The 25,928-nt window shown below is 41.5% G+C and overlaps 1 protein-coding gene across 3 annotated transcripts in view; it reads left to right on the plus strand.

Moving 5' to 3' along the window:
• Positions 1–1,972: 1,972 nt before the first annotated feature.
• NAMPT (nicotinamide phosphoribosyltransferase) overlaps positions 1,973–25,928 on the plus strand; it is a 36,666-nt gene continuing 12,710 nt past the window's right edge. For 2 of the 3 annotated variants that reach the window (XM_063155513.1, XM_063155511.1), the window contains exons 1-9: positions 1,973–2,111; positions 13,906–14,062; positions 15,327–15,430; positions 18,216–18,344; positions 18,800–18,958; positions 19,280–19,416; positions 21,227–21,452; positions 22,639–22,758; positions 25,248–25,265. In XM_063155513.1, coding sequence (XP_063011583.1) covers positions 2,052–2,111; positions 13,906–14,062; positions 15,327–15,430; positions 18,216–18,344; positions 18,800–18,958; positions 19,280–19,416; positions 21,227–21,452; positions 22,639–22,758; positions 25,248–25,265 — 1,110 coding nt within the window. In that variant the 5' untranslated portion in view covers positions 1,973–2,051. The remainder of the gene's footprint in view (positions 2,112–13,905; positions 14,063–15,326; positions 15,431–18,215; positions 18,345–18,799; positions 18,959–19,279; positions 19,417–21,226; positions 21,453–22,638; positions 22,759–25,247; positions 25,266–25,928) is intronic. The other variant, XM_063155512.1, reaches the window with a different exon arrangement.

Raw genomic sequence — 25,928 nt, forward strand, 5'->3', positions numbered from 1 at the left:
AAATGCCATTTAAAAACAAAAACCAAAAAACCTGCAGTATTTTTCTGACTTTTCCAATTTCTTGCTAAGGTTTAGATAAAAGTTTGATCTGATAAAATAACTTTTGCTTTTTACTAATCAGCTTTATATTAAAGCAGAATTTTAAAAAAATAGGTTTTGTCCCTTGCATGCAGAGAGATTTCACCTTAAAAAAGATATGGACCAATAACACAGACAAAGGATGTGTTAAGGGACAAAGTCCTGATGTGACACCACAGAAGAAAATTTTGTGACAAAACATGGGAGATTTGCATATAAAGATAATTTCAAATAATCACATGACCATGTTGCCACATTGATGGGACACTCCACAAAAGGAATCCTCAGAAGGAACTAAGGAAGGGTTAAGTCTGGACAATTTCAGAAAAATAATTTTTTTATTTAAGGAGGATGTGGAAAAGGTACAGCAGCTTTCTAAACTAGCCATCACTTTTAGATCAGTCTTGCCAGTGGAAGACAGCAGACTGGGTTGTCTATGCAGCAACAAACAAGCAGAGATAAAAGGGGAAGAGCTACAGAGAAACCTTAGAAAGAAAATGGACATTTCAATTTTTTTTGCTCTGATGGGGAAGTTATGGTAAGAAGATAGTTCTGTGTCCACAAGACTGAACAAAAGCAAGTGGAACATCCAAGACAAGAATTAGTTGCAAGTTCATGATGCTAATAGCAATAACAGCAATTGCCACTGCTAATTTTATATTTTGTGAAAAACAGCACTCAAACAAGATGGCAGAGGGAAGAATACATTAAACTCCTGATATATGGAGTCTCTTAATGTTTCCAACTTCTTCACAGACCTTTCCCTGTTGTAGGGAAACCCTTTCCCTCCAAAGAAAGCAAATGAAAGCAGTTTCCAGGATCACAGAGTGGGTAGAGCTGGAAGGGACCGCAGTGGGCGTCTGGTGCAAGCTCCCTGCTGAGGCAGGGTCAGCCTGGAGCTGGCACACGGCACAGGATTGTGACCGGATGGCTCCTGGGTATCTCCAGCAAGGGAAACCCCACAGCCTCTCTCGGCAAGGTATTTATATTTATATGTATTTATATATATAAAACTGGTGCTTTTCTCTCATGGAATGGCATAAAACAAGAGCATGCTGAGGTCAACAAGGACTCAAAAGAGTAATCAAATTAATGTAGCTCACAGGGATGTTACGGATACAACATTCAATTTTTGGATTTGTTTATGATTGAACAACAAGGTAAGTTGTTTGGAAAGCAGGTGTAATTTTATACGTAATCCCCGATCGACAGCAACTGTAAAGAATGCTCGGAAGTATTTCTGTCAAAAAGTGTCACGTTCTTCCACCGCGGCAGCCGGTGCCGAGCGTGGGCAGCGGGGGTGGATGGAGATCGGGCTGCTCGGGAAGGCGGGCAGCTCCCTCCCCACACGGGCATCAGCCCCAGCCGCTGGTAAAAGGAACCGCAGGGCGCAGCGGCTGCCCAGGAGCTCGGCCCGGCCCGGCCGGGTGCAGGTGCCGGTGCGGGCGGGAGTCCCCCGGGCCCGGTTGGTGCCGGTGCCGGTGTCGCCTCCCCTTTCCCGGAACGGCGGCGGCCGAGAACCGAAACCGGGACCCCACCGCGCATGCGCGCCGCCCCCGCCCGCCTCAGCCCCGCCGCCCGTTCAGCCGAGCGCGCGCCGCTTGCTACAGCCAGAGGGCGCCCGCCGGCCGCGCGGTGACGTCACCGGGCCGGCCCCGCCCAAACCCAATGAAAGAGAACGTGCGGCGCGGGACGCTCCCCGCCCGCCCCTCCCCCTGCACCGGCCGGCGGCGGGACCAATCGGAGCCCCCGCGGCGCCTCGGCCCCGCCCCCCTCGCCGTAACGTCAGGGAACCGCCCTCGGTGGCCGAGCGGTCCAACCAATCAGCGTCCCCGCTCGCGCCCGCCCAGGCCGCGATCCCCTGTTTCCGCCCCGCCCCCTCTCTCCGTGCTCCCCCCGCTCAAAACGCCAGCGGTGGCGGCGGAGCCCGGTTCTGTCCGTGCGGGCGGCGGCGCCTCCCGGGGCTCGGCGACATGGAGTGCGCTGCGGCGGGAGCCGAGTTCAACATCCTCCTCGCCACCGACTCCTACAAGGTGGGCACGGACAGCCGCGCGGGAGAGAGGGGGTCACCTCTGCGGACACCGGACCCGCCGGTGCGCGCCGTCCGCGGGGCGCCGAGCCAGGCCGGTCCCGCCGCCACCGGCCCCTGCCCGCGTGGCCGGGGCTGGGAGATCTCCCGGGACGCCAGTGAGGGTGCCCGGCCTCACCCGGGCGGTGCGGGGGAGACGGCGCAGGCCTGGCCGGGGCTGCCCCTCTCGCCCCCGGCAGCCCCGAGCCGCTGCCCGCGGGGTGCCGGGGGCCGCGCAGCCGGGGGGCGGCGGCGGGGCCAGAAAAGAAAGTGAAAGCGGGCGGGGTGGGCGCCGCCATCCCGCCGCCTCTGGGCGCGGGGGGCGGCCATGGCGGGCACGCGGGAGGCGGGGGCCGCCCGGCCCCGAGCATCGTCCGGCCCCCCGGGCTGCCCGCCCCCCGCCCCGGCCGGGGTCGCGGAGGGCACGCACGGCGCTGCCGCGGGGCAGCCGCTCCTTCCCTCTGCCGCGCCGCGTCCCTCCCGCTGTGCTCCGCTCCTGCCCGCGGCCGTGCGCCTGGCGGCGATGCAGCGCGCCCCGGGAACCGGCTGGCGCAAAATCCGTGTTCGCTAGCCCTGTGCTTAGCTCCGGGCACTGCGGTGTCACATTGGCTCGGCAAGGTGGAGGTTAGAGCGGAGAGGCGCACGCACGGCCCTCCCTTCGTTTCTTGGAAATAGCGGGGCTGACAGCGGTGACAAAGTGCAGGCGCCCTGTCCGCGCCCCGCGCCGGTGCTCTGTGCCCCGGCAGCGCCTGCCGTGCCTCGCAGCCGGTGTGCCCGGGCCGGCGCTCCCTGCCCGGGCCGGAGCTCCGTGCCCCGGCCGTGCCTCTCAGCCAGTGTGCCCGGGCCGGCGCTCCGTGCCCCGGCCGTGCCTCGCAGCCAGCGTGCCCGGGCCGGAGCTGCCCCTGTGCCGCGCTCATAGAAGCGCTCAGCATCCAGGCTCTGGGCACAGCCCCCGTGTGACTGCCCCGCCGGGCTGGACACGTGTGCCCGGCCTCTCCGAGGCTGCAGGGATCGCTTATTTCCTTCAGCAGCTGCGTTGCAGTGTCCACGAGGTTCTTGTAAACAAAACTACAGTAACAGTCCTGGTTGTCGTTGTAAAGCATTTATTGTGTTTTAGCTCTTTGAGCGTTGTGATGCTGGGATGAGTTTTCAGGGATGAGGGTACTTCTGGATGGAGAAATTGAGAAAGCAAACAACAAGATCACAACAAGCTATGTTGTGACCAGGTCTTGTTACTGAGTAACTACTAAAGTACAAACCTCAGTAGTTGCTGACTTGTGATATTATTATTGCCATTACTATTATTTTCATTATTATTGTCATTACTATAAGTTGCATCAAGACATAAAGAAAGTTAACAGCTATTGTTGGTGTTTGTGGGAAGGAGTTTTGGGAGATGCTGATAAATGTTGGAGCAGCTCAATCAGGGCATCCTGATGCTGCAATTGAGGGCTTGCAAAGCTGCCTCCATTCCGGGTGCAGTCTGACTACAGTGCTCTTTATGAACCAGGTTTAAGTGTTTGTTGTCTAACTTATTCAAATATGGAAGATGCACTTTTTTTCCATGTCTGAGACTAATCCCATTAAATACTGCAGGCCTGGGTTAAAACAGTGTCTACTTCAAATGTAATTTGCACACTACTTTTTCTAAATTCTCTGGGTGTGCTCAAGGATTGGTGGCACGCTGGTCTCTTCCAGTTCAGCACACTGGAGTGACATAAAACCAGTTTGCTTCTGTTTTGTTTGCTGTTTCATAGTATGACTTGGTAACATTCCAGGAGTGGTAGAAGTCTTAAAGAGGTCAAATAAAGGCCTGAGGTGTTTTTTGGGTTTTTTTCCCAGTTAAAAACCAAATTTGGATGAGGTTTTCTGTGGCAGCTTAGGGGCATTTTGTATTATATTTAGAACAGTTGCCCCCCTCAGTTGCTTTGTTAGGGCTATACAAATTGTCTCTCTTTCCATATGCTTTTTTCCAAATCTTAGGAAATGCAGTGTCTCTGAACAATGCTTAAACAAGTAGCTGCTTTTATCTTGTTAGGTAATATGAGCAAACATCACTTATCTGCTCCCTGGATGATACTGGCATTTCCCAATCAATGAAACTCACTTAGTGAGAGCACTTGCAGTAAAACTGCACTAAAATATCTCGTAGTTTGCAATGTCAAGCTTTTTACAGGAGTTACCAAACACCCCTATTAGCAATTAAAACAACAGTGAGAGTTGATTGGGAAATTTTTTCTTTATTTTTAATTTGGTTAGACAATTCTGCGGTATCCACATCTGTAGCATCTGTTTGTGTATGCAGAACTGTCTGTACATAACATTTACACTGAGAAAAAAACATGGATCAGCTCATAAGTTTACATGGTGATCTAATTGCAGTAGATGCCAGTCCATACAAGCTAATATTGGTGACAAAAATCACGTAGAAATAAACACCTGTATGGTATTTAAGCCATACAGGTTTAAATACCATAAACACCATAAGGTATGCAGACCATAGTGAGTGGTACAACCCCAGCTTAGGCAGTTGTCCATCAATAAAAAAATTGTGGCATCTCAGGGTCGTGTCTGTCACAACTTGTTAGTTTGAGTACTAGCTCCAGTGTCCCAGTTCTGTGTTGCTGCAATTTGGGATGAAAAAACAACTCATTGCTGGTTTAGTACCTATACAGTTTTAGAAACAAAGTAATTCAGTAGGCAGAGCTTTGTATGTAGAGAGCCTATCCAGCCTCCCCTCCTCCTACACTATTTTCGTGTCTGCCTGTGCATCGTAGGACATTTCCTCTTAAACAATGGAGATTATTAAATACTCAGTTTCAAAATCTTCAAGTGTTTTTGAAAAATGCTGAGTATCATGCTGATTGCTAGTAAAGTGAATATTCCTAGACAGGAGTAGTTCCAGTAGGTGAATATGCACTGGTTCCAGAACTGACCTTCTCTTATAGACTGGAGCTTACTCAATTGTACAAGTGCTCCAGGATTTTGAGGCTGGGCTTCAAATTATACAGTTTATCTCTAAACCAAATAACAAGATAAATGTTTTTACATCACTTAGATTCTTCTTCCTGTGTACTTTATTCTGTGTTCTTAAGCTTTTACAAATGCCCCAAAAGTATAATTCCTCCTGTATGCTGGGAATTATATGCCATCCCCTCAGAGTCTGGGCATGGGCATTTGGTATAGTGTGTGTGCAACATGCTGATAAGCAACAGCAGTCCTTTTAATTCTTCTGATCATGAGACTCTCAAGAGATTCATCAGTGCAGTGTTATCTGGGGAACCTCAATATCTTCATGTGCACTAGACCAATGGCATTTCTATTAGTGAAGTTTTCTACTGGTGATTTGGTATTACTGAGAAGAGGAAGTATTTAAAGTTAAAATCCTTGTTGATAGAAAACTGCAAGTGAGGGGATATCAGCTGGCTCCTTGAAAATCGCCTGATGTCTTAGTCTTGTGTGTGCAGCAAGGTACAATTTATACAGCTCCATCTATACAGCTAGCTGTACATCCATTATACAATATTCTATAGCAGTCTTGTCCCTCTGAGACAGTGGGGTTCTGTTCACTCTCTGCCCTTCCCCAGTTGAAGGGTCCTTGCCCTCAGTGCCTCATTTGTCTGACATTGCTGACACACCTCCTCTGCATTTTCTTTCTCTCTGATTCCCAGTGCTCTGTTTAGCCTATATTTGTTTATTTCTGCACAGGTAAGAAATACTGCAGACTATAGGTAGTCTGAAACTGTGTTGAGAGGATCAGCTTGGCAGAGCTGTGCTGTTCAGTGGGAGGACAGCTGTGACTGGCACAGGCCAGGCCTGGGTTGGATGGGCCATGAGCTGCTGTTGACTGACCCTTGTTTGCTGCAGTAATAATAGCTCATTTTGCTTTTTCCAATTAGATCTGGTACTGTTGCTTGGCATGTTTCATAATTAAGCTGATAGTTATAATAAGCTGCCATGCAATTACCTCTTAGGAGGAGCTGACTTGCTATCTGGACTGTAAATGAGATCTGTTTCAGAATTAATTTCTTTCTGGATGCTTCAAGGAAACCCAAAATATATGTTTTAATTTTGTATGCCTTACATGTTGAATTTTAAGTATTTGTCACTTCAGATGACTTTTTACTCTGTGTGGATGTAGGAGAGCACTGAGTTCTGAAGCCCTTCACGTGAGTGTGTGTTTATTCTAGGCTCTGACAGCCTGTGTATTCTTTATTTAGAAGACTAGAGGTATGTGAGGAAGAAACATGAGTACTCTTTAGCCTACTGGATTTGACTAGTACGTAATGACTGCAAAATACTCTGTGCAACAGCCCATATATATATTTTTTTCTTAATTAAAATCTTGTGGTGGGAGTGTGAGTGTTATCTCCTGTAATTCTGTCAGTGCAAAGCATCGGAAGCGTCTGGCTCAGCACTCCTTGTAAGACACAATCTTCACACTGTCTAGCTTCGTTATTTTCCAAGTTTTCATTTGCAGTCACATGGTCCTGTTACAAACCCCAAGACACCATTGCTTAAAAGGAGCACTGCAACTGTACAGTATTCAGATAATTTTTAAATTAGTGGGAAGCAGCCCTTCTAGAACCTCTGCAGCTTTCATTGTTGAAAAGTAAATGTTTTTCCTTTTTCATTAAGGAGCGGGAGACTTACCACAGCGTGTGCAGTAGTACAGCAGACTAGTGACAGATGTGTAGACAGTAAACATGAGGCATTTTGTCATCTCTTTTGTGATAGTCTTGGATATAAAACTGCTGGCTTGACTGAGGTAGAGTTCATTTTCTTCCTAGTAGCTGGTATGAGGCTGTGGTTTGGATTTGGGCTGAAAACAATTCTGATAATTCAGGGATATTTTTGGTTTTGCTGAGTAGTGCCTGCAGAGAGTGAAGGCCTTTTCTGCCCCACACACCATCCCACCAGCAAGGAGGGAGCTGGGAGGGGACACCAGGACAGCTGACCCCAGCTGACCCAAGGGATATTCCACACCACATGACATCATGCTTAGTGAATAAAGCTGGGGGAAGAAGGAGTAAAGGGGGGAACGTTTGGACTAGTGGCATTTGTCTTACCCAGTAAATGCTACACAGGCTGGAGCCCTGCTTTTCTGGGAATGCCTGAACACCTGCCTGCCCGTGGGAAGTGATGAGTGAATTCCCAGTTCTGCTTTGCCTACATGCAGAGAAGTTTTGCTTTCCCTGTTAAACTGTCTTTATCGCAACCCATGAGTTTTCCACTTCTACCCTTTGGATTCTCTCCCCTGTCTCACTAGGAGGAGTGAATGAGTGGCACTTGGGGCTTGGTTGCCAGTTGGGGTTAAACCACAGCAAAAACCATGAAAGTCTTTAGTGGTAAAGCAATCAACTGCAAAATGTGGCTGTTTTTAAGCTCTGTGTTTTGTCTGAGAAATTTAGAACACATTCAGTTCTAGTGCTTACAATTGACCTTGTGCTTTAAATGAATGTGGACCTGGTCATGTACAGCATCTCTGCTGTAATGTGCAGCTTCCATAGGAATTCAGTTGCTTGCCTGTGCTTTCCTTATTTTTCATAGTACTGACTGGTCTCTTAACTTCTTTTTCCTCGCCTCTGGTCCTCTTATTTTTCAATACACACATAAGAAATGATGGATGAGCTCAAATATGGAGACGTTAGAAGTGGTACAAGGTCATCATTCAGTCATAACCTCCGTTAGCTTATCTCTCTCATCTCTTAAGAGCTGATATCTCCCAATGTCCTCAGTTTGGTTCTTGAACATTGTCTCAATCCTGTGCATTCTAATCAGGGGCTTGGAGTCTCTCTAAGGCTTTTTCTTTCCCTTCTGGTAATCTGAAGCACATGTAATCAAACTAGTGAGATTCTACTTGACTCTTAGATTTTTTTTTTTAACTCACTTAAGAATGTCTTGCACTTTACCTGCTGCTGTTGGATGCCCTTTCTCTTGAATTAATAAAGATTGATTCTCCTGGCATTTCCTCTCTTTTTCAAATAAATTTATCATTTAACCATACTGGCTTTTGGTCTGGTTTTCATTTCCACTGTTGTGGTTTGGATTCCTTCTATGATTGCTTGAATGCTGCCAAAGCATCCCTGTTGAATATAACTGTTAGTCACAGTTGTGTTGGGTTTTTTCCTGAAGAGGGTCACAATGCCTTATCACTGCTGTTAATTGTCTCATCTCAGTGAGGTATATCTGATAGAGCAGTCCCTTTGCTCCTAAGTCCTGTTTCATCTCCTTATGTTGCAAATAATGCTGTTTTCCATGTAGATTGTTGGCAAACTTTGCTTTTAGCTGCTCTGTTGGCTAAATTTCCTAAGGGTTTAGGTAAAGCAGTATTGCATCCATGGCCTCTTTCCATAATGTTTGTAAATAGGAGGTCTTGGGGTCTTTGCAGAAGTCTCCCTGGTGTAAATACCAGCAGTACCACTGCACTCAAGTTGGGTAAGGCACGCTGGGGGTGAGGACCCCCCAAATGTCACTTGCAGTGCAGTGCCCAGCCTGTGCTTTGCCAAGGGGCCCCGAGTCCAGGCCATGCTCCTTCTGCTTTATCTGCCACCTGTCCCTCTGAGTCTTCATTGTTGAGGCTGTGTGGCACCATGGGCGCAGTGGCCAGGTTGTTCTGTACTCATTTAGCACTAAGGATTTTCCAAAACAGCTCCAGAAAGTTCAAATACTGTCTCACTTGAACTGGTATCATCTTGTCACGTGAGAGTTACAGTACAGGCAAGGTCCTGCTGGGTAAATGTTTGGGGGTTTGCTTTCTCCACTGTAGACAGGGCTTGGAAGCATCTCTCTGATGGTTCATGTTGGCATCTGACCTAGGGGAGCATCAGGAATTACCACCAGTGGAGATTTTGGCCACACCTGACTTCTCATGTCCTATTTGTTTTTCCCACGTTTTCAAGTAGTTGAATTACATAGGCCTAAATAACCTTTTAAAGTAAATTTGTCACAATATCCTGTACAACAAAGTTTATAGATTGCACGAATATTTATGTTTTTATGTCAAGTATCTTCTTATATAGTTTAGAAAAATGCAGCATTTACTTCAGTCATCCCTATTTTATGTTGAATACCCATTAATTCCTTTTTCTTAAAATTTAACTCTTAATGTTTGGGGTAGTTTTTTTATGATCTAAATGCTATTTGTGGTTCATGTTTTTTTCCTCAAAAAAATTTGATTTAATTAAATAGATGTAATCCTTGTTGAAAGTATTCTTTGTGCAGAATATACCTTTATTTGCATTAAATTAAACATGGAGTTATCACAACTGGAATAAAAGTGCTCCATTTCAGTCATAGTACATAATCTTGTAGGTTGTAGTGCCAAAGCTGTTTGTCATATGTTTTATAGACAAAACCCAAACCACAGCCTTTGAACTAAACATCAAAAGGCCTTTGAAGATACTTCGAAGAGTTGTTTTCTTGTAAGGGTCTCTTAATCCCAGTAGAGGCTTTTGTTTGCTTTTCTGTTTGTTGGTTGGGGGGTTTTTTCTTCCTGAAGAGAAGGGATTTCCTACTGACTTTATAGTCACTGCTACTTATCTGTACAAGTCCTGCTTCTGTCATCCCCTAACTGAAAACATAGAGTTATCAATACTGCCTTAATCTCTCAAGTCACATAAAGTTTAATATCAAATATTGTACATTGCCTCTGGTTGTTCTTTCTACTGCCCTTTAGGATACAGAACGATGCAAGTCTTCATCAGACAACAAAGATCAGGCATTTTTTGAAGCATAGTTTTCATTGTCCAAGGGCCTTTTAGTGTTGTGTCAGGTTTTTTCTTGTTGATTTGTTTTGTTTTCAATTGCATTCTTTGTGTCTTCTGTGAACTGTTCCCACTCCTGGACCTTGACCTTTTTTCCACACTTTTTTTTGCACCACCAGGCATTTCACTGCATGCCAAGCCTCCTGACCACCACTGTGGCAGATGGGCATTATTCCCCCACGTAGAAGCCCAGAAATGACAGCTAATACAGTCAGCTGCTGTGACATCTTGTGGGCAGATATTCCTGATCAGTATGGTGCCCTGTCTGAGGGCTTGGGAGCAAAAAGATGGCCAGATAACTCAGCAGGGGTTGTAGGTCTTGTGCTCAACTTCTTACACACCTAAGTAACAGAATCAAAGAATGCTTTGGGTTGAAAGGGACCTTCAAAGGCATCTAGTCCAGCCCCTTTGCAGTGAGCAGGGACATCTCCAACTAGACCAGTTTGCTCAAAGCCTCATCCAGCCTGACCCTGAGAGTTTCCAGGGATGGGTCATCTGTCAGCTCTCTGGGCAACCTGCTCCAGTGTTTCACTGACTTCATCACAAAACAATTACTGTATCTAGTCTGAATCTACCCTCCTTTAGTTTAAAACCACTCCTTGTCCTGTTGCTGCAGGCCTTGCTAAAAAGTGTGTCTACATCTTTTTTATAAGCTCCCTTCAAGTAGCCAGTGGTTGGGAAGTGTGGTACTTTTAAGATTGTGATTGTGCCTTTAAATATTGAGTAATATTTAAAAGGGTGTCTCAGATTTGTGGGTAAAACTAACAACTTTGTGGAATGTCAAAAGAAGTATCTTTAAAATTACAGCTGTAAGGTTTGCTCAGATGTAAATATTTTAATTGCCAGGGATGTGTATTTTCACTGTTTAAATAGATTTTAATGTGTGAAGAATATAATTGAATACTACACATGTGACTTGCAAAATTAGTTCCTTATCTCCTTCAAGTACTTACAGCAACTTAATAAAATTATATTTCTGTCGAACACTAAACTTTCATATATGTTTTAATCCCTAGGAATAACTATCTTCTGGACACTAGCTAGTATGTATTTTCAGCTTAGGATCTAATCTTATGTCAGAAAAGATAGCTAAACCTGTGATGCAATGTTTGAGAAACTTGAGTGGCGTTTTTCTTAGGTTGAAGCTGTCAGCAAGGTAGTCAGGAGGAGCTGTGTCCCCAGGTATGCAATATAGAGGATAAATCTGTTGGCATTTCATCCTGATTGCAGCTCTCAAGTTCTGCTTTGCAGCCAGAGCACAGTGTTTTGTGATCATGCTTTAAAGCAGAGCTAGAATAAGTCCCTAAAAGAATGTACTTTAATGCAATAAGAAAAGGTGGCACCAGCTCAGTGGGTGCACTGTGCACCCTAAGTTAATTTGGGCCTGTAACCATTTTGATAGAGAGAAACATATAGCAGGAGGAGATGCCTTTGAACTGTCAAAGTCTAATATATTTTAAAGATGCGAGTGGAAGATTACACAGATTTTCATTACAATGTAGGTGTTGGCTTCAGTAACTTGCCCGTAGTTGGTAAGTTGTATAAACTTTTTAAGGAAACCTGAGTATCCCATCTCATGCAGGTATAGTTTCCATTGTTTGAACTGTTGTGATGAGTACAGCAGCATTGCTTTGCTTTGCTCTCGAGCTTGCCACAGGGAACTGAGATATTCCTGTGGAGGATTGGTCCTGGGACATGTGCTGTACTTGCAGCTGGTCCTGGGACTTGCAGCTGCTGTGTTGAGCCTTTGCTCTGAAATCACAAACTCAAAAGTCCAGTACCAGTTGTAAAACTGAGCAGAATTTTTCATGAGGTTGCTGTAGCTTATCTTGGTGGCACCAGTGGGAGGGGAGGAGTTCCCACTCTCTGTGTCCTTATAGTGCATGACCATTCTAAGGATTTGTTACAGGATCTTTTTCTCAGAGTGCATTTAATACAATTTAATACACAATATGTATGTGTGTTCATATACCCACTCAATAGAAAGACATGGAGTCAAATTGAGCCTATTTTTGTCTACTCCATAGTAAAGAAGAGAGGATGGTGTGTGTGTGTTTTGTTTTGTGCAGGGATTTTGTTTTCTTTTAAATGTGATGATATCATGCAGAGAGTTTTCTTTGAGCTGGCAGTGTGATGTACTTCTTGGAACTTCTGCACAGAACTAGAATGGGCATGTTATAATTTGTGAAGCGAGACATTTATTAATAGCTAGAACTAAATCTAAAAGCCAGGTTTTGTCTTTGGATCTAACATTGCTACTCTTAGGCATTCTGCTTTTGAGTGGCTGTGGAATTGTAACAGAAGAGGTTTGTGCTCCATCAAATGCCTGTGGTGCCATGCTTTGTTTGAACGCAGGGCAGAAAACATGCAATGACAAGCTTGGGTTTTATTTGATTGGCCTTGTACACCTCATACAAGCAAAGACAATGGAATGATCTTTAAATTGACCTTCCTTGAATGTTTCCTTGCAGCATTGGAAACACAGCCATAACAGCCTTGTGCTGGTATAGAAGAACCAGAAATTCAGTTGAGTAGTTCATTGTCTAATCTGAGTCAAATACTCAATTTAAATGACATTTGAGAGGAGAAGTGAAACTGTAATTTTAAAATCCTTTAACATACAGTTTGAGGAATACAGGTAAAGCATCCTTCAAATATTTTTCTTTGAGAATGTTGGGGATACGTTTAAAAAATCAGGACAAGAAGGAAGAAACAGTGAAACTATCCCTTTTCCAATTCCTTGTGGTATTAGAAACAGAAGTTTTAAAATTTATTTTGAGTAAGTAACAGTAAGAAACATAAAGAATTGATACTCTAACCTGTAAATATGGGAGTTTGAAAAAAATTCACACAGGATTTTCCAACCATTTGAATTTTGTTCTGATGTACAGTGCTGCTTTCTCAGTTGTAGGAACAGTTTTTCCTTATGGAATGTGTAGACTTGTTTAGACTTCCCATCATAATTTAAGAAAACTCTTGATACCTTCAGCTTTTGGGGGTACTTTACCTTGATTTGTGTGTTCTGTAATTTAAACATTGATAGTGCCAAGTTTCTGTCATTGTGTATTCTTTTTGTTCAGTATGGAATTAAGGATTTTGCATGGACTTTGCTTCTTACACATTAGGAGATGAAATTTTGCAGGCTTAAGGTTTTAGGTGTTTAGAGCGTACTTGTTTCAAATGCCGTTATTAATCAAAGTAAATTTCTGGCTAAATTTATTATCAGGAGCTCTGAAAAGCTGTAATAATTGAATTCAGCATAACATTGTGTGTTTTATGGCCAGTTTCTACGCAATACACACAGGCAGCAACTTCTCATGCTTCCTTTATGTGAACTTTTTCAAATTTTGAAAAAAAGCCCATTTGGCTTTGTAGGGAGGCACAAACCTCAGGTAGATTTTAGCAGCTTTACTGACAGTAACAGGTTTGTGAACTGGCTTTGGTGTGACCAGAGTTTGAGAGACCCACTCTGCTCATGGGGAATGGGACACTTGGCTAAAGGCCATTGCCACTGCCTTCTTCGTTCTGGGTGGGTTTATCTGAGCTCTGGGATGGTGGCCTGCAAAACTGAAGTCAGATTCAAGCAGGTGTTTGGTCGTGGCGTGGAATTTTGTGCTTCCTGTAGCTATGAGGCTTGGCCAAAGTGTGGTGGATGAAAAACTGACTGGTGCTCAGTGCTGCTCCTAAAATCCCAGCCAGTGCCTTTCCCAGTCAGTCAAAGCCAAGCCACCAGGGGAGGGGGAGGTTCGCCTCAGGAAAAGGAGACTTGGTAAAGAAGCAAGGGATAACAGAGGGAAGACAGTCCTTGGAACTGAAAATTGAGAGTGTTTAAAAACCTGGGAATTCTGCAAATACTCGTGTAGAATGTGAATGGATAAATAATCACAGCTCAGAAGAGCTGGGAGTTACTTTTAAGCTTTAATGTACAAATATGATTTCTCTTGTGCTTTGTAGTGATGTTTTGAGTTCTTACTGAATTTTTTCTTGATGTAGGTTACACACTACAAGCAATATCCACCTAACACAAGCAAGGTATATTCCTACTTTGAATGTCGTGAAAAGAAGACTGAAAATTCCAAATTTAAGAAACTGAAATATGAAGAAACAGTTTTTTATGGCTTGCAGTACATTCTGAATAAATATTTAAAAGGTAACTGTCTTAAATTCCAGGAAAACCTTTTCTCTAATTAAATGTCTAACTTTTTCTCAAGCTTGTAGCCTTACAGTTGAAACAATTCCAGGTTATCCTGATACACCATAAGTAGTGACATGCATAATACCTTATTTATGTGATTGTGAAAAAAGTTATCCACCCTCATAAATTGGTACTAATTTGTTAATCCAGACACCTCTCTACTGCCTTTATTTATGCCAATGGTGTATTAAAAATGAGAAGGTGTTCATTTTGCAACTTCAGTGGGCAAAATTGGAATGAATGGAGAGACCAAAGCTGTGCATAGTCACAAGCAGAGAGAAGATTTGATGGAAAATACATTTTGCATTTTGAGCATTAACTTCGGTTTTGTATTTGCTGGTTTGTTTACTGTGCAAACCAATAATGGTTTCAAATTTCCTTAAATTTTAATTTTCCTTAAATTTTGAATGGCCCTCAGCTTAGATCATTGAGTATGGTAGCTACATATGAAAGTAATTTTTATACTGATAATTTTAGGAGTAACATCTGAAAATTCCTTGGTGCTGTTCAAGATTTTTTTTGCCTTATGTACAAATATCACCTGTTCTGACCTGAGTGCATGTTGCCTTCTGCCAAGCTGTAAAGGAAAACTTTAGTCATACATCTTGTGGTTTTGTCTTGATCTAATAAACATCTCTGCCAATTCCACCAAAGACTGAAATTTCATTTTAGTCAAAACAGTTGATAATTTTGTTTCTTTTGTCCTTAGCAATCTGAGGGTTGTTATCTAAGGTAGATGACTGGCCCTACACCAGCAGCATGTTTATTGAAGTAATGTTGTTAGTCTGCTGGTTCCAAGCACAAGTGGTCAGTCAAAGCTTGGTTGCAAAGTCCCTCCATGGGGATTCCCTCTGGAATGGCACAGCTTAACCCTTGTGCTGGATGTGTCCTTGCTGCATGTACCAGCTTGCACAATCAGCACATTCCTCTGTGAAAAGCGCTGCTGTTCAACCTCTTGACTGGTTTTTGACCGTCATAAAAGAGTAACAATCTCAAAATTTTCCTGAGTCATCTGCAAACCACAAGTGTATTTTACCCTCATGGTTTCTTGAGCTTTCTAATCTGTATAATAAATTATGATTTAAGCATTCTGCATTTGACATTTTGTTCATATCTTTGTTGAAGGCAAAGTAACTTTGCTGTGCCTGAACCTTTTTGTTATTTATCAGCTGATAAATATTGCAAGTTTCGAAGCTTTAATCTCTTTCTGAAACTCCAGGTAAAGTGGTGACCAAAGAGAAAATCAAGGAAGCCAAAGAAGTATATAGGGAGCATTTTCAAGATGATGTCTTCAATGAAAAGGGATGGAACTATATTCTAGAGGTAAAAAAAATTGCAAAAATAGTTGGAGATCATTGTGAAGGATTTCTGCATCAACAGTAGAATAAATATGGCAGTCTCTCCTTTTAATCTTGATAGTGAAGACTGGATAAATTTAGCTTTTCATGTTTAGTGTACAGAGAGTAGCAGCTGTCAAAGAATAATCATATAATTGTAATTCCTTAGAGAAAAGTAATTTCCATCCTTTCAGATGCCAAATGCGGCTTTGCAGGTAATAAGGATTTATGGCTGCTGCCAGGCAGCTCCTGTGAGTGAGTGAGTGGGGGCTTGTTGGCAGCTCTCCACGTGTGATACAGCACTCAGTGCTTGCCTGCATCATTTACATTTCTCTAACTAGTCATTACAGTGTTTACTCTAATGCAGAAAGCATTGCAACTTCTTGTTCTTGGGTGTATAAATAGTTCAAGAAAATGCATGTTTTGTTCAGTTGTTTTGTAAATTTTTCAGGGATATGAATATTGAATTTTATTATAAAAGACAAGGCTTGAGCACTTATGACACACAAAACCTTTCAACTTTAGTCTTTTCACAATTATCCTTTCCCCTTTTGTTTAAAAAAGTGTTAACTTAAGTAATTGCAGACATCTCTTCTCTGTAAAAGCAGCAGATTCAGACTAATAGCATTCATCAGAGCTGTACTAATCTCTGCAGAGTAATTAAATACTTAGTTTCATTGTGGGTTTTGGTGAGTGAATATTTTTGGTATTTGAAAGCTCCTTTTTTAGTCCTCTGCATTTATATTTCTCTGGATACCCTAATTGTATGTACTTTTATGGTGGCATCTCTTTGTTACTAAATCTGATGTCATCCTGCCACTGGGGTGGACCATAGGTGTGCAAGAGAAGGGTGACTTCCAACTAAGTGTTGCAAATGGCAACAAGGCAAAGAAGCCCACAGTTTTCTAAGAGAGAGTTATGGAGAGGTTTGTAGAGGACTTGCATCCAGTTCAAATAACTACAAATTTGAATTCAATCCATATTTGTGTTTAAGCTACATTGTACATTGTGAACTGCTTTCATCTGTGTTAAAGTAAGCTTGATCCCTCTTTGGATAAAGAGAATTAATACACTTTTAATTCTGAATGTCTGTCCTCACTGAGTTGTAATGTGGCTTGACTAAGTCCATTCAACTTTTGTTCTAGTCAAAATAAGCATTCTTGCATACCTTCTGTGTATGTTTATTCCTTTGTCAGGTTTTCTTATTAAAAGTGTGGGTGTGTATTTATAGATATAAAAACCCAAACACGATTTTCTTGTCTGGATCTCATGTGCTGGTGGCTCTCAAACTGGAAGTGTAGGTACTCTTTGAGTCTGTGCGTGTGCCCTTTGTGCACAGAATTCCTGCTCCCTGAATCCCAGTGTTTGTTCACACAGCTGCCACTGTTCCTCCCTAGCTCAGTGCCTCAGGTGAGGTGGGGAAAGTGGAGGGTGCAGTGGCTGTGGGAGGGAAGTGCCAGAATGGATTTGAAATGTTCACCCATCAGTTTGTACTTGAGAGTAAATGAATGGGTAAATACTGATAGGGTGAAGGGCTGGAAGAAAGAAAAGGATTTCCTGGAGAACAATGGGCAGGTGTAAAGGGTGGAAGTTGGCAGGAATCAGTGAGGAGTGATAGAGATGGAAGTCCTGAGTTGTACAAGTCAAGTCTATCCAAAATTTTTGCAAAGGGCAATCATGCAGAGCCATGGCATGATCATATCATTTTTTCCATGGGCAAAATCAACAGCTACAGCAGCTTTGAAATCTTTTTATTCTTTTTTTCATTTAACTATACTTTTGCCTTTATTGAATCATGAATAAATTATTTTGAACCTTTTTGAAGGCTTTGTTATCTTTCATTAATCTATTATCTTCAAATTTGGCAACTAGGCCCTGTGTGGTACATAAACACAGTTTGCTTCAGGTTATCACATTTTTCAATAAACTTTTTAACTGTAAGATAGAAGAGATTTCTGGTGTCTGTTAAGTACTGGAGAATGTTTTGGTGCTACTTATGAATCTGTAATTTCTCTGAATTGATGCAATTTTTGTTGCCTTTAACAGGATATCTCATGGGAAGCTTTCTGTCAAAATATATTACCATCCAAAACATTTTCAGTATTACCAGTACAGCTTGCAGAGCTCTTTCAGAAAGTTACAATTAGTCTTCTGGAGTTGCTATTTGCAGGTTACTCTTTTTCAAAAGACATTTTACACAATGTTTAGTCCTTTGGGGATAAAAGACTGACAAAGGACTGACACTTCAGTGTAAGACTTCATGTTTAAGAAGTTTAAGTTATTAAGATGAAAATATTCTCTAAAATAGTTATTAAATGGATCCTGCTGTAATAAATGAACAAAGCACGCATTCATACTAAGCAAAACTAGTGAATTTTAAAAAAATATTAATAGTAGCTAAACTCTTTTTAGCTTACTACATGTCAAAGCATTGAAGAAAATGAGTAGTAAGTATTTCTCAATCTGTGGGTAGAACTGAGATATTTTTAAAGAATGCTTAGGCTTTTCTGGCACAATTTGCTCAAGGAATGCAACTGATAACCATCATTTGTTTTGATAGAGACTGGTTTTTAAGTTATAGTATTTTTGTCCTTTTTTCATAAATATAGATTTTTTAATTTATTTGGACTGGTGGGTTTATTTTTAGAGTTGAAAGAAATTAAGAAGAAAGCTTTTATTCATTCATAGCCTTTTATCCATTGCAGTCAAATAAAAGAGCTGTAAGTCCTAATCTTTCCTGTTGTCTAACAACATTACTGTTCCTTACACAGAAATATGATGGCCATCTTCCCATAGAAATAAAGGCTGTTCCTGAGGGCTCTGTAATTCCCAGAGGAAATGTTCTTTTCACAGTAGAAAACACAGATCCAGAGTGCTACTGGCTCACAAATTGGATTGAGGTAAGTTTTGGAAATTTTACACCTTTTTTTTAAGTAAATAATAATGCACTTTAATTAAAGGTTTAATCCTGTATTGCTTTACGGGAAATCTCTGGCAACTTTCATTTTCTATTTTAATTCTTTTCTGTAGTCATCTTACATAGACCTTTTTCCCCCACCTGGCAAGGGATCATAATAATTGTACAGGAAGTTCACAGAGGTACTTTTATCCATAAAAAAGGAGGATGGGGGAACTGTGTGTCAGTAGTTTGCTAGTGATAACTCCTGAGAAGGTCAATGCCTTGCCTACCTTATAAAGGCTAATTACTTAAGCCCTAAAGCAAACTGTTGGAGGCATCAGTACTTTCTGAACAGGGAATGAAAATAAATAGACCTTTTTGTGCCTGAATAAATGCCAGCTGGGCATTGTCAAGCTCTAAACAAATATGCAACTAATATGATGGATTTTGTTTTAGACAATTCTTGTGCAGTCATGGTACCCAATCACAGTGGCTACAAACTCTAGAGAGCAGAAAAAGATTTTGGCCAAATATTTGCTGGAGACTTCAGGCAGCTTGGAAGGACTGGAATATAAACTGCATGACTTTGGCTACAGAGGAGTTTCTTCACAAGAGGTAAAACTGCTTGTCTAGCAGTTTGAAAAGTCTGATTGTTCCTAGCTATGAGGAATTGTAGATGCCTGTTAACCTCTGTGACCCTGTTCTGCCCTGAAATTGTGAATGCACAGAGCACTGTGTTTGGGCTAAGTGTGGAGGGTTTGGGTACAATGTGAGCACTGGACTGGGAGAGGTTTTCTCTGTCTTCCCAGTGTAAGTGAATGAAGGGAATATTGGTGAAGTGGGAATTGAGTCAGTCTTGCTGTTACAAACTAGTGCTGGGTGGTGGCTGGAGCCTTCTGTATCTGACATGGAAACTCACAGTTGCATCCTCTTCAGACTGCAGGAATAGGAGCTTCGGCTCACCTGGTGAACTTCAAAGGAACAGACACTGTAGCAGGAATTGCATTAATTAAAAAGTACTATGGTACAAAAGATCCAGTTCCAGGATATTCTGTTCCAGCTGCTGAACACAGGTAAGATACTAGTCTAAACCTTTCTAAGAATAGCTTAACAAAATGTAATTATTTTCTTACCCCTCTTTGAATCCAAAAATACATACAGTATTAGCCATGACTGATCCAGCTGTTGAAGCTGCAGTTCTGTACTGGTGCCTCTCTATGTTCTAGGGGGACATAAGTAGCATGGTTGCTCTTAACTATAAATATATTTTAAATGTTTTAAACTCTTTCTTATCAATGTCTTTTTAGAATAAGCTTGAATGTTTATAGTCCATAGATACTGAGGATTCAAATTATGAACTTCAAATTTTGTTTTAAATATAAAATTGTCATGAATTGACAAACTCTGAGTTGCAGTTCTGGACTCTCACTGTTCGTGTTCTCCCTCCAGAAGAGGCAGTTGCTCTCAAGCTTCCCATCAGTGTAACTTGTAATGGTAAATCCTTGCTGTATCACTAAGAATGGTGAATGAGCTTTTAAGTGTAAGGAAACTGATCTCAAACATTTGAGAGAGAGAGCTCTTACTTTTTTTCAAATCCATGTCCTGTACAAGGTTGGGAGTGAATGCAAATCCTTGAATTTCAGTTGCATGTCTACGCACTGAAATGAGAATATAAAACAAGGTTGGTTGTGTGTTTCACAGTGAGCATGAAACCCAGTTAAATATTTACTATTGCTTTTAAATAGTTGTTATTCACTTAGGGTTGCAAGAAAGGCTTACATGAATAGCCCTTGTAGGGTAGTGAGCACCTTTAAAGCAGCACTGCTTCATAGAACTTTTGTACCATTGCTGTAGTGCTGCTCTAGAACTCCTGCCTGACCAATTGATGTGACAGTTTTTGTCTGAAATTTCTGAAGAGCAAAACTACTATAACATTTTTTGTAAGGAAAGTAAGAAAGACATGCAGTCAAGATCAAGTGTCTTTTGCCCAGGATATTAAAGTGGTGGCATTAGAGCAGAGAGCTTAAACTGCCCTGCCTAAAGTTTGCACCACCAAATGTGACTGCAGTCACCCTCTCCAAGTTAATACAAAAAGGGTCTCATACAAGAGGCCCAAATTTTTACAGAATTGTTTTACTGTTCCACAACCTCCAGTACAGGGTGGTGTTGTGAGCATGGTGCTTGCCCTGGCATGTCATAGGGCTCTTCTGAGACTGCACCAGCCTCTGTGAAATAAAGTTTGTCTGTCTCCCTGCTACCATGATCTGAGACTTGGCCACACAGCAGATAATGCTGGAATTTTAAGGTAAAAATTCAATGCCCACTGACTCTTATGTTGTGCATGAGAGCATTTTTAGGTCTTTGCACATAAGTTACTGAAGTCAATTATGTCAGCTGGTCTGAGCAGCTACTGCAGATCAACTGCATTCAGTAATTTACTACTGCTCTCAGCAGCTCTGGTTTATGTGCTCTCCTGTGGCCTTGTACCAAGGGTAATGTTCTCAGATTCCTCTGGAGGACTGTTTGTATAAGTGAGAATATTTGTTTTATATCGCTGTTAAAAAAGACAATAAATTCTGTTTCCTTCTTTAGATTTTTCTAACACATGGTGAGGTGCTTCATTCTCATTTTCTCGTTTTGTAGCATGAAGTTGTCAGAGCAGATGTTCTGTTCTTGCCTCTGTAGTTCCCTGACTGTCTGAATGAAGTCTGTTGATTTAGTATATGGTGTATTTATAATCCATGCAACACAGAGCTGATAAGCACATGGTTTCTGCTGTCATGTAATCATACTGCTTATCATTGCCCTGAACTGTTGCTGGTAGGAAATACAGAATGACATGTAAATGCAATTCTAATGTGAGTTTTTCAATTACCTTTGCAGTACCATAACAGCTTGGGGAAAAGATCATGAAAAAGATGCTTTTGAACATATAGTAACACAGTTTTCTTCAGTGCCTGTATCTGTGGTTAGTGACAGCTATGACATTTACAATGCTTGTGAAAAAATATGGGGTGATGACCTAAGGCATATAATTGAAGCCCGAAGTCCAGAGGCACCACTTATTATTAGACCAGATTCTGGGAATCCCCTTGACACTGTTCTAAAGGTAATCCTTTCTTGAAGCCATTTCGTGCAAGATTGGGAGGGCAATTGTTTGGGTTTTTGTAATGACTGGCTAGCAAATGTATAAGGCTCTAACTTGGTATTCATTGCATGTATTTGATGCTGGCTGATTGGGACCTATGAAATATGTAAATGTTTACTTCACCTCAGTGTGTATATATATGGAAACTCTTTTGCAGTCCAAATAATTTCCTGTTTTTCATCAATCCCATTCTTGCATGTGGTTCTTGAAGCTTTTTGCAAGTTACCAGTTCTGCTGATGTAGTGATGTTGGAATGCTTTTATAAAGAGAAGCTTTTATCACTTAACAAATGCAATGGGAAACCACTTCAGTGCTAGTAAATGCCAGGCCAATAACAATTCTTACTGCTAAGTTTAGGTATCTTGGCATCCCATCTTAATGTAATTCACTATTTTGTGCTATAAATACATGTGTAGCCCTCTTCTCTCTTTAATAAGATGTGCATTTAAGTCAGTGGCAGAATCCACACTGAAAAATGTTTCTTGCCTTATTGCTCTTTAGAAAGCATAATGATTGTTTCAGTTTCATAATAAAAGCTGTTGATACCTCTGAATTTGAGTAACTGTCAGCACTGTCCAAGTAAAGAGTTTGGGGCAGTTGTTAGTTACATTGGTACTCTATCAAATTAGATCTATAGAGATTCAACACTTTTTTTTTTTCTTTGGGGTAAGTGGCATATCACAAATAGGAACTCTGAATGATCTTAATCAGAGCTGATAAGAAAATCTCCTAGCTGAAGTGTTTCATTTAAACTATTTGTGGCTTACGAAATCATAAAAAACTGAAATGCTCATCCACCCTCTTAAGGGAGGGCAAAAGAAGAGCAGGATCTTCAGCTGACACATTTAATAACAAAAAGTCACAACAAGCAAAGGGAGAAAGGGTGGAAGCATGGTTCTGATTAGCTCTTGGGTGCAACTTCTTAAAGACCATATTGTCTGTGACTGCTTTAAGGGCTTGCACCACAATGGCTGGCATGCTTTTTGTGTGTGTGTGGATAGATTTAGAGCATGTTTTTGTGGGTATATTGATGTACTTAAATTAATTTTTTAGAAAAAGCATGACTCAAGTGTGGAAATTTTGTTCTTTATTGGAATGGCAGATTTTTATTTTAATTTTGAACTATCTTCTTTCCACTTTTCAATAGGTGTTGGAGATCTTGGGGAAGAGGTTTCCCATTACAGAGAATTCAAAAGGCTATAAGTTGTTGCCACCATATCTCAGAGTTATTCAAGGGGATGGTGTGGATATCAACACACTGCAAGAGGTAGGAGATCCTATTCATGTGTCAGGGTGACACTGATAAGGTTGATATTTAATCTGGACTCTGTTACAACTAGTCAGAGGTTGCAGCAGAGACTGCTGACCCCACCCCTGCCCTTCATTCCAGACACTGGCAGTGATATCATAATGCATAAAACAAATTCATTAATACTCCACAGGAAATTATTAAGATGCATAAAAACCCCTAAAAGGCATTTTCTAATCCCCCTGCTGTAAGCCTTCTCTTTCCACTGTCTCTCCTTTTGTTTGCTTTCATCATGCTTGTCAGGTCTCATTGAGATCAGAATGTGGCAGTGTTTGGTCATTTCATTGATGTCTAAGGCACACTGCATGATCACTGTGCTGCAGCAGTAATTAACTGCTTTGGCTCATTAGTTATGTATCTGAAGTCTGCTTGTCCTCACATATTGAAGGTGTAGTTTTGAAGGAAACTTTTTAAAACCTAGGGTAAGGAAAGCAAATTCCTTGATTGAGCAACTAGTGGACTAAGGATTAGTTGAGAAGCCTGGAAATATGTGTAAAAGGTTAGGCTATAGTCGGAGTCAAAATTGCAATTTTACTGAGACATAAATTATTTAGTAAATTCTGCATGCTTGAAATAAGTCACAAATTCACCACTATTGAGTAGAGGTAGATACCAGGCAATACAATATGGCTATAAAGGTGTGGACTGCAGTAACTACAGATGACAAAGGGCATGTAAGAGGAAGAGGATTTGACTTTGTCTGGTTTGTCCTGAGTCTTTCATCTTCAGCTGTATTAGAGTTCAAAACCAGAAACAAGTGGAATCAAGTTAAGATTAATTTTACTTGAATTTATTGACATTTGTCTTAGCTTTCTAGACTAACACGTCTTTAGGTTCTTCTCAACAAAGCTGACTTTTGCTGCTTCTCAAAATTATGAGCAAGAGTTCAGTTTTGGGTTTTAGTCTGAAGCCATCTGCATGTCTAATGTGGGCACATAATGTGAACCTCAATGACAGAACTGAGATTTGTCACTCGGATCCCTGGAGAGCAGTTAATACTGAGATTGTAATCTGATAGACCAGCTGGACTGCAGTCATGCTCTGCAGGTTTTCTTCCCCCTCCAATGGCCTTTAAAGTAAATTCTATTCTATTTTTTTGTCCCATGTGGCTTTTTGGGAATGTACAACTATGCTAATATGCTTGACATAACACAATCATGAGGGGTTAATAGCTGGAAACAGAGTGTAATCATTAGATAACAGGGGAAGACACTGTCTAAGAGAGCAAAACCCACACAGAAGAAAAACATTTCTGCTTGTTCTGAACAACAAACTAACAGGGCTCATGGCTGTGTTAGGCAAGTATGTTATGGCTGAGATTTTAATGAGTTGTGAGAGGACAGAAACTGGACTATTCTTTCTTGTAAGGAACCCTGGTTGCTTTTTCTAAGTTATACTGGACAAAATTCAAGGATGTCATATGGCATCAATTCTAATTAAATATTAAAGCGAGTATTTTTAAATGTTTGCACTAGGGTGAAAAATGTTCTGCTCTCCAAGTTCTAAATACAGCAATAAAACAATTGCAACAGCTAATGGGAGAGAATGGGAGGAGAATAAGCAATCCTTTGTTCAGGTGATCTGCCTGTTGATATATTTTCTTTATGAAGCTGTAATTGATTATGAAACACCTACCTGTAACATGCAATAAGAGAGCAGAAGATCCAGTTCCCCAAGACATACAGAGCACACAGGTCACTGCTGCCCAGTGGCATCTTCTCATTTCTTCCTGACTCAAATCTTGCTGTGCCTCATGTCATTGAACCACTAGTCATTAAAGCAATTTAGACCCCACGTGTAGCAGCAAACCAACTCAGCCAAAAGGGGATCACTTTTGTGGTTTAGTGAATTAAATTGTACCCCCGAAAGGGGCCAATACTCACCAGCACTATACAGAAGAAGACAACCTTGTTTTGAGCTGGGAGAAGTGGGCAGGAAGGAAAGTGACATTTTTTTATTTGACAGTAGCAAATTAGGTTGGAGCAAAATGACCATGATATTGCAACCTAATTTTGGTTTTATTTAAATATTGTGAATATCTTCATCCTTTTATGTCAGCAAACCCCAGGTTTTACCATGCTGACTTTTAGAAGATTGTATAATAGCATAACATTTTAAAAAATCCCTAAAACAACAACCAAAACCCAAAATAAAACAACCCACCAAAACCAAACCAACACTGAAGTATAATTGATTCTTTTCCAAAAGGAGTTTACATGAGCAAATACAAATGTATCACTGTGGCCATCTTTTTTCCCCCCTCTTGTAGCTTTCAATTCTAGGCATGATTTATTGGTACAGATCAGGTGAAAAGTAATGGGTACAGTAGGGAAGTCTAAAATGGGTAATGACCAATAGTCTGATTTAGCTATCCAAAGTAGCTGAAACAACAATATAGAAAACAACTCAGAGTATAAACTGGATTTTAAAATTCTTTGTTTTAATAGGGGATGCTGGTAGAACAGGTAAGGAAACTTTTTTGGCTTTCTTTGCATTTTCACTTTTTAAAATCATTCCAATCTGCTAACTCCACACTTTCAAAGGATTTTCTTTGAACATTCAATTTCCAGATGTCTTTAAATTTTTATACAAAATTAATCCTCTAATCTGGAGTCACAGTTCATGTATTAGTCATGCTCATAATGGTCAGAGGAAGCTGGTGAAAACCTTGACACCTGAATTGTTCTTCCTGTATAGGTTTGAAAGTGTGAAGCAAAAAATTCTTCTGTGTTGTTTTCCTTTGGGGAAGCCTTCAGTTGTTTCAGATCTGTCCCTTTTCTTCTTCCCTACTACCACTGCTGTTTGCCATTTCTTCTCCATAACTAAGGAAGTAATAAGAATATCTGGGCCTTGGCTGTGGGTCACTGGTACAGTCAGAGCTGGCTTTCAGCTTAGATTGATCTTTGTCTGGTGAGGAGGGGAAGGGAAATCCAGACAGAGTAAGGAAGTCCCTTGAGGGAGTAGAAAGCTAGAAGCCAGTTCTTCACCCAGAGTAAGTGAGGAGTTGTGCCTGTAGCATGAGGTGAACAAGCCATCTGTAAATGAGAGCAGGAACAGGAGCTGCAAGGGGATTCACATTTCTTCTCACCCAGGCACGAGGGTTAAGCAGCCGCAGCCCAGCTCTGCTG

This window comes from Melospiza melodia, chromosome 4 (genome assembly GCF_035770615.1).
Source record: "Melospiza melodia melodia isolate bMelMel2 chromosome 4, bMelMel2.pri, whole genome shotgun sequence".
In the NCBI taxonomy this organism is placed as follows: domain Eukaryota; kingdom Metazoa; phylum Chordata; class Aves; order Passeriformes; family Passerellidae; genus Melospiza; species Melospiza melodia.